Raw genomic sequence first — 9,569 nt, 5'->3', positions numbered from 1 at the left:
AAATAGTAACTCTTATGTTTGAAAGTTAGTATTTGGAACTTAATATCCAATGTCCTACATTTATTAGTACTTTGTCTAAATATTTAGCTAATTTGGATATTTTATAGGACAATTTTCTCCACATTTATTTACATGATGTATCAGTTTTTGTCTGGTTATATAAATACTCAGATTTTTGTCTGATATTATAAATACAGAAGTAGTTAATCATTTTTGTTTCTCTTAATTTGAATTTTTGGTTTAAACACGTTTTAGTTTACATAATTACTTAATAAATCTAGGTCCTTTCTAAATAAATGTTTCTCTTAATTCCTTAAACTTTTTGACATTAATTTCTATAAGTTGTAATTCTCTTAATTCCTTTAAACTTTTTGACATTAATTTCTATAAGTTGAAATCTATGTGATAAATGGTTATAGATTTATACATTATCCCTTTTACCTTGGAATTGGTTTCTTTGTTGAAATTATTTTTTGTATATTTCTTTTTAGCGGTTTTTTCAGTCAATTTCATAAAAGGTAGTTCATTTATCAGTATCCATTAATTATGCTTGTCTTTCTTTAAGAATGTTTCATCATGCTTGTCTTTCTTTAAGAATGTTTCATCAGTTTCTTCCGTTTTTCTTTCAGACATCTGCATTTAAGAGAGTGATTTTTATCAGCAAATATATTCGCAACCTAAATTATGCTGGTCTTTTATTAAAAAATACATTAGATTTTGCGGTAATTTTAATGAAGTTTTTCAGTCATCCTTTTAGAATGATACAGTAGTTTCTTAATAAACTTTATATTATTACTTATTTTGTCTTATCACCTTATAGTATCGGAGATTTTTGTATATTTTTTTTTTTAGCGGTTTCTCCTCTAGTCATTTTCGTAAAATAAAATACAATTTATCAGTATACATATTGCAGCCTATATTATGTAGGTCTAGCATATCTGGTAAATTTAATTTTAGAGTCTTTGACTTATCAACACTATAAATAAGTACTGTATTATATATATATTTCTTTGACTTATCAACACTAAATACACTGACATATTTGGTAAATTTAATCTAGAGCTTTTTGACTTATCAACACTATATAAGTATTTCATTATATATATTTTCTTGTTTATGTTTATTATTTTTTACGTTATGTAGCATTATTATATTATACCTTAATGTATGTGTATTAAACTTTTAGTATAAATCTTTTAGTATAAACATGTTACATTTTAGGTTACATATTATAGTTTATTTGTTTTTCTGTTTAATGTGAGTTTTGGATTTTTCAACACTTAAATTTTGTATTACATTATATATAAATTTACATGTGAATCATTATATTATATTACATCTTTCATATTAGTCTACATACTCCATATATATTTCTTAAGATTATGTCTTTACTTTATATATTAGGCATTTATATATCCAGTATAGTAATATTTTATTATATATATTTTATTACATTTTACATATTAATTCTATTTATGTATAAGTATAGTATTTTATATACAGATTTGTCAAACTTATGTAGATTTGTCTAACATAACATTATCACTTATATATATTTGTTTAAACTTTCCCCTTGACAATAACTGTTAACCACTGTTAATCGTTTTTTAATTTTTCCTCCTAGACTTGTCTTATAAATAAATTATTCGCAAGGGGAGCTGCCTTGTTTTAATTTTTGCCAAAGAAATGTCTTGCCTTTTTATAAGTTTTGATTTACTTTGCCGTATGTTTTTGTTCCTTCAAAATTTTCATTAAATTTTTGAAGCGTGTTCTTATTAAAATAAAAAAAAATTTTTTCTTTAGCTTTTGATGAATTTATATGATTTATTTTCGTTATCTTGTCTATCGCTCATAAAATATTTATACTTTTCCTTTTCGCTTCTGAGTATATCCTTTATACTTTGTAGTTAAATATAGCATTGAAAAGTTTTGTTTTTATTATAGAAATTAATTTTTCGCTTTTATTTCAAAAACGACTCAAAATTAGTTTAATTATAGATTGTTTTTTCTTTTTATTCTTTTTAAAAAAAAAATAAATAAAATAAAATTCCCACCCAGTGCTTCCTTTCTTTTCTTTGTTAGTGTATTTTATTTTTTCTCTCACAAAATATTTGCATTAGTTGTAATTTTTCAGAATTTTCCTTTTTCGTCGATTTCAGTCTCTTGGTTTCAAATATTTTTTCCTCTTATTGTAGTTTTCAAAATTTTCCTTTTTACTTGGTTTCAAACAAATTACACCAATATGGAGGTTACTATTTTCTTTATAAAAAAAAATAAAAAAAATAAATAATTTTCCTCTTCCTTTTATATTCTTCACATGTATATTTTTCACATACATTTTCTAATCGACAGTTGACCTCTCAATTATATTTTTTCTGCTTATTTTAATTTTACTTTCAATTTATCTTAGTTGGTTAATTATTGATCTACAGTGTCTTTATCAATAGCTGATATATTTTGAGATATTTATATTTTTTCTACTTATTTTAATTTTACTTTTAATTTATCTTAGTTGGTTAATTATTGATCTACAGTGCGTTTATCAATAGCTGATATATTTTGAGATATTTAAGTAAATAAATAAGTATTAGTTAATAAAAAAGAAATTATTTTGTAAATCTTATTCGTAATATTTTAGTTAATAAAAAAAAAAAAAATAAATACTTGAAAGTTTTTCTTGTTTTTATGAGCGATTTTAGGTTAATTAATCTTTAGCTAATTAAGATTTTTGATCAATAGCTGATATATTTGGAATTCTAAGTTAATAAATAAGTATAAGCTAAATAAAAAGGTATTCTTGTAAATTTTATTCGTAATATTTTAGTTGGATTCTAAGTTAATAAATAAATATAAGCTAAATAAAAAGGTATTTTTGTAAATCTTATTCGTAATATTTTAGTTAATAAAAAGATTAAAAAAAATACTCGTAAAGTTTTCTTGTTTTATGGGCGATTTTAGGAAAATAAATCTTTAGCTAATTAAGTTTTTGATATTTCAAGTTACGTTAATAAATCGTTAGTAAATTAAGATTTTTGATAATATTTCAAGGTTAATTAATCTCTAGCAAATTTAGGATTTTTGATAATTTCAAACTTAGCTCTCTTATAAATTCCTGGATCTCTAGTTAATAAGAATTGCTATTGTTATGAACAAGGTAAATAGCCTTTATGATAATTTTAAACTTATGAACAAAGGTATATAGCCTTTTATGATAATTTCCTTTATGATAATTTTAAACTTATGAACAAAGGTAAATAGCCTTTTATGATAATTTTTAAACTTAGCTCCCTTACTTATTTCTGGATCTCTAGCATATAAGAACATTACTTCAAAATTTTCCAACTTCACAGAATTTTAGTTTAACAAACATTAATTAATTTTGACTTTTATATCTTGCTTATTCCGAAACCCCTAAATAGTTTTTAATTTTTGTTAACGGAATTTATAAATACAATTTATAGAATAAAGTAATCTGTGCCATCAAATTTTAGCAGCCCCTTATGGTCTTAAATTTTTGTAATAGTAATTTATAAATGCAATCTCTAAAATAAAGTATCTTATGCCAATATAATTACAATTTTTAGAATAAAGTATTTTATGCCATTGAATATCAAATAATTTGTATTTGAATTTAAGATATAACTTGTAAAAAGCTATCAAATTTATGAAAATGGACATATTACTAGTTGATCGCCATATTACATGCTTCAATTGTAGTCAGGGTTGCCATGTCTCCCCCCATCAGTGGGAGTCTCCCACAATTTTTTAGTTTACCCACATACATCTCACTCCCACAAAACTCCCACAATTAGAAATCTCCCACAATCTCCCACAAAAATCTCCCACAATTTTTTAATTTCTCCCACAATTTTTTTTTTAGCTTATGTTTTTAATATATAAATAATAATTTTGAGAGACAGTATTTGATTATTTTTATATTTTTAAAATAAATTTTAAATATTTATTCGAAAAATATGTCTAGTTCTTTTATTTTATTTTTCCGCTAATTTTAAATTCTCCATCCAATCCAATCCATTCGACATTTTCAAAATTTGAAGTTAGAATAGTATGGGAAACTAGTGCTTTTTTTATATTTTTATTTATATATACCATGATAGTTATCTTCTAGGTGAGATTTAGATTGTTTTGAGGTTAAAGCACTAGTTTCCAATACTGATGTTGTTTTTTGGACAATAAAATGTTATAATTAAATATATAAAAAGAAAAATTATTTTCAATATAAATTGCTTATGTACTATTATATATTAAAAAATATATTATTAATATTAGAAGTAATATTTTTAAAAATTAGCAATGAAAGTGGAACTCATCTTAGAAAATATTATTATCCTAATCATCTTTAATCTAAGCTTAAAAAATCCTAAATATTATACATATTTTATATTTTTATTTATATATACCATGATAGTTATCTTCTAGGTGAGATTTAGATTGTTTTGAGGTTAAAGCATTAGTTTCCAATACTGATGTTGTTTTTTGGACAATAAAATGTTATAATTAAATATATAAAAAGAAAAATTATTTTCAATATAAACTGCTTATGTACTATTATATATTAAAAAATATATTGTTAATATTAGAAGTAATATTTTTAAAAATTAGCAATGAAAGTGGAACTCATCTTAGAAAATATTATTATCTTAATCATCTTTAATCTAAGCTGATATCCTAAGAGGCCGAGTTAATGGTTAAACAAAATTATAAAATGTCATGCCAGGATTTTTATAAATATCTTAATAACGACGGTAAACGTTTAGTTCCATTATTTAAATCTCATATAAAATATAATTAACTATAACTATTTGACTTTCTATATTTTATAAAATCTTATTTATACATTTGCATAAAATCAAATAAATTTATTTTTTACATTGTAAAATTAATATTTTGAATATTTTGGCAAATCATAAAAATAAAGAAGCATTACAATCTCCTCAAACATGACATCATATTAAATCTTATTAATAATTATCCGATAATAGTAATATTCTTACTTTGGTATTTCTGCAGCATAATTTAGTGAGCCTTTATTAAATTATATTCTTATGATTGCAACTGCATATTAACAGCATATAGTAGATTTCCTATATGTAAAATTCCTAAATATACTTCTGCCATTTATTTTTGAAAATTATTTTCAAATAGGACAGCTTTTATTATCTATTTATTTTTTAAAGGTTTGTATTTTAAAATTCTACGATGGCGCGTATTAGGAGGAACCTGTCAACCAACATTATGCTGACTCAATTCTGTAAATACACTCTGGTTTTTGCCAAATTCACTGAGGAATTATCAGATCAGAAAGCTACCATGCAATTCATTGGTAATGCCAAATCTGCCATATTTACCATTATATATGGTTAGCTATGTCTTTGGATATTTCATATCTGGAGAAAATTTTTTTAATAGTTTTATTAAAATGACATTAATTTTGTTGAAATAGGGGAGGATCAAGGGAAATGTTTTGATATCTCCTTATTAGATGCATCTGTTAGAATTGCATATGTTTGCACATCTTTCAAATCGTCAAGAATTGACTTTCTGGATTTATATCCTAAAACATTGTTGATAGCCTTGCTCATTTTGTGTTCTACAAAGTATTCTATTCATTTATATTAGTCGTTAAATATTATGGGGAAAGATTCTACCAACATTGAGATGTTGAGTAACTCTCTGAATGTTGTACTGCATGATAGGTATTTACCATTTCCGCAACTGTAGTTGCATCTATATTATTTCTTATTTTTGAAGAATATTTTTGTTTTGAAATAGATGTTGATAGAATGCCCTGTACTGATTTATGCTTTGAAGATTTGATACCTCAAAATATCATATTCCCTTCCCCCATTTATCTTTTTACATTGTAAAATTACAATTTTTTATAAAATTTTATCTTGTTTACATTCTTTTGTATTTAAAAAAGATCGTTGGTTATTATTTTTAAACAAAATTAATATATTATAATAAATCAATATGTTTTTTTAATAATAAAGATAGTACTCTAAGAAATTTTGTGTCGTACAGTAATTACCTATTTTGAAAAATAGTTGGGTATTTTATTTTGGAAAATAGTTAACTATTTTATTTTTAAAAAGAGTTGGATATTTTATTTTGAAAAATAATTAGGCTATTTTATTTTGAAAAAGAGTTGGATATTTTATTTTGAAAAATAGTTGGCTATTTTATTTTGAAAAATAGTTGGCTATTTTATTTTGAAAAAAGTTAGCTTTTTTATTTTAAAAAAAGTTAGCTATTTTATTTTGAAAAATAATTACCTATTTTATTTTGGAAAATAGATTAGATTTTATATTTATAAAAAATAATAAGTGGATAACTAAGTCAATTCTAAATCCCGGTCCTTTACAGGCCTTCGGCCTGCAAAAAAATTTTTTTTAGCAATTTCTCCCACAATTTTTATATTTCTCCCACAAAATACCTAATTTCTCCCACAATTTGAAAATTTTGACCTGGCAACCCTGATTGTAGTCCTTGACATCGACTTACTTACTAGTTTTAATGTAGTCCTTGACTTTATTAATTTTGCTTCCCTTTCTTCCACTCGCTAATATTTTATGATTCCCTCCCAAATATGTTTCTATTTTTACTTTTTCTGCCTATTCATAAATTTGTTTAAATTTTATTTTCAATATTTCATATTTTTAACTTTCCAGGCGCCTTTGTTATATTAATTCTTTGTTTCTCTTAAAATAATAGTTTTCCAAATATTGGGCGCCATCGATCTCTCTTTTCTTAACATTTAAATTTTTCTCTTTCTTATAATTTTCCAAATATTGGGCGCCATCGATCTCTCTTTTCTTAACATTTAAATTTTTCTCTTTCTTGCTTCTCGACAATGTCTTATACAACTTGTTATTAATATTTTTGTATTTATATATTTTAGAGCTTAATATAATCTTTAATTTTGGTTATTGTAAAGTTATAAGGTTATCCCGCCCTGATTTTTTCCCCCCCTTATTATTGTTTTACCTATATATTTTTATTAATCTTTTCCTTTTCCATAGTCTTCTATTAAATAAAAAAAAAAATTTTTTGTAAAGTTTTACTTTTATTTTTATACGCTTGGCTATATTTTATTTTCCCTTCAAATTTTAAATCTTTTCTATAAATGTCCATGTCAACTCGTTTTCCAAATGTGCACAGAGATATGGAGGTAAATTTTTTTTTTTCTATACAGTTTTAAATTTTATTTGTTTTTCTGTATTAAACAATCTTTATCTTTTTCGTTTTTATTTTTCTCTTTAAGTTTTTAGGTGACCTCATCTTCCAACATTTTTGGTCTTTTTATATTAAATTAGTCCTAGGAAAATAATTTTATTTATTCATTTTTTATTATTTTTCGATTGGCTCTCCTTTAGGTAACATATGTTTTCCTTTCATCGGAATTTCATGAAATTTCCTTTACACTATTCCTTTCCTAACATATGTTTTTCCTTCTATCGGAATTTCCCTAAAAATTTCCTTTACACTTTAGGTAATTAAGACAATATCCTTTTAAAATCGACAAACCCAAATTCACTTTCTTCCCCTTTTTGGCATTGCTTTTGAATTACCTCACTTTGTTTCTACTCTTTCTCTTCCGGGTTGGTCTAAAGCCTACAAACATCCTTGTCAATTTTTCTTCCTTTTTCTTTTAAACAAAAACTGTAAGAAATATCTTTAGTATGACCACTTGTAATAAATCATATTATACATATATTTTTGTATACATATATCCTTTTTATCTGATAGCGCCCGAGTGGTTTGAAAGGAAATTTTATCATGTCCTCGCTTAATATAAATGGTTTAATAAATAAATTAACCATTTTTCTAAGGCTCATGGTCGACGAAAAAATGGATGTGATCGCGATACAGGAGACCCACTCAAAAGATAATAATATGGCTACCTTTAATAACTTTGAAATGTATAGTTCTGGCACCACTTCCAATAATTGGTCGGGAGTTGCTTTCTTTATCAGCAAAAGATTATGCAAATACGTGGATAAATTTGTGCCCATTTCGGAGAGATGCTGTTTACTATACCTGAATACCTGCTTCAGGCAAACAATCTTAGTTAATGTCTATGCCCCGCCTAGAAGAAACGAACGGCTCGCATTCCTCGATGACCTCGAAAACATTGTAAACTCTCTTCCTAGGAGTCGAAATTTGATAATTCTTGGGGATTTAAATACTAGGATCGGAAAAGATGACTCCTTTATTAGAGATGGGGTAATTGGGAATGCAACTCTCTCTCAATTAAACAGTGATGACAGTAGAAAGTTATTGGAGATGTGCAGGAGTATAAACCTCAAGGTCGAAAATACTTTCTTTTCGCACAGTGAATTAAACACCCTAACCTTCAGTAGAAATAATATTAAGTCTCAGATCGATTTTATCATCTCGAACATCCATAGTTGGTTTATCGATGTAAAAGTAATGCCAAATATTAATATTTCTGATCATAAATTAATCAGAGCCACTATCACTGTGAAAAATTTATGGGGAAACTCTCGGCGTCCTTCTCTTCAACCCCAGCCGAGATACCTGTCCTGGAAGAGAAATGCAACTTACCTGCAACGCCCTGCAGTCAAACTACAGCTCGATCTATTCTTAAATGATAGAGAGGCAACTTTCTTATCCTCGTCGGAGTCTCAATCTGTCGAAGAATGTTGGGCGTCTTTCAAAAACAACTTGTTTGATGCCTACAATCATCTCCCAAACATCAACATTTCTCCACCGAGACAGGAATGGCTATCCGATGACACCACTCGCATGATAGCTCAACTCAAGTTACGGGGTGAGCGCGATGGTCACTTATGGACCTCAATTCATAGACTCCTAAGGAGAGATAGAAGGATCTTTATTGCTAAAAAAGGCTTTTGAGATAGACAGGGATATGAGGGAAAATAGAACTTTCGACGCCTATAAGAAACTAAATTATTTTTGTAAAGCCAAAGTGTTCAAGACACTTCCAACTATAAGACTGGATAATAATAGGTTAATTACTGACCCTGACGAACAGATAGCGTTATGGCTTGACCACTATATGGGAGTCTTTGATTCTAGGAGGCCTACCTTAATCCCATCCACTAGTCAAAATGGGGGACAATTGGATGCAAACTTTTCATCGGCGGAAATTGTGGCTGCCATTAAGAAGCTTAGGAATAATAAATCTCCGGGTACAGATAACATTACGGGAGAACATCTGAAAGCAGCTCCCTTAACGATCTCTCGGTTCTTACTTCCTTTGTTTAACAAGATATGGTTGACTGGGATGATGCCAGCGGATTGGAATAAGACTATCTTTTGCAACTTCCCGAAAATTCCAAATCCATCTAAATTCAAGGATTATAGAGCCATCGCTCTCACGTCTATTACATCAAAAGTTTTTATGGTTCTTTTAAAAAATCGCATTCTTTCCTCTACACCAAACCTTTTGTCTAAGTATATTTGTGCTTACCGTCCAGGTAGAAATATAAACGAACCAATATTAGCTTTAAAGATTATAATGCAGAAATGTCAGAAGTATAAATTACCTTTTTACTTTATTT

At 26.5% G+C, this 9,569-nt stretch overlaps 1 protein-coding gene across 1 annotated transcript; it reads left to right on the top strand.

Moving 5' to 3' along the window:
- The first annotated feature begins 7,857 nt into the window (after positions 1–7,857).
- LOC135928193 (craniofacial development protein 2-like) lies at positions 7,858–8,901 on the top strand. The gene has a single exon (XM_065464579.1). The coding sequence runs from the start codon at positions 7,858–7,860 to the stop codon at positions 8,899–8,901; it is 1,044 nt and encodes a 347-aa protein (XP_065320651.1).
- The last annotated feature ends 668 nt before the right edge of the window (positions 8,902–9,569 follow it).

This window comes from Gordionus sp. m RMFG-2023, chromosome 1 (assembly GCF_954871325.1).
Source record: "Gordionus sp. m RMFG-2023 chromosome 1, tfGorSpeb1-WG-v2, whole genome shotgun sequence".
Classification (NCBI taxonomy): domain Eukaryota; kingdom Metazoa; phylum Nematomorpha; class Gordioida; order Chordodea; family Parachordodidae; genus Gordionus; species Gordionus sp. m RMFG-2023.
Note: the sequence above shows the minus strand (reverse complement) of the source record. Positions and strands in the feature narration are given on the sequence as shown.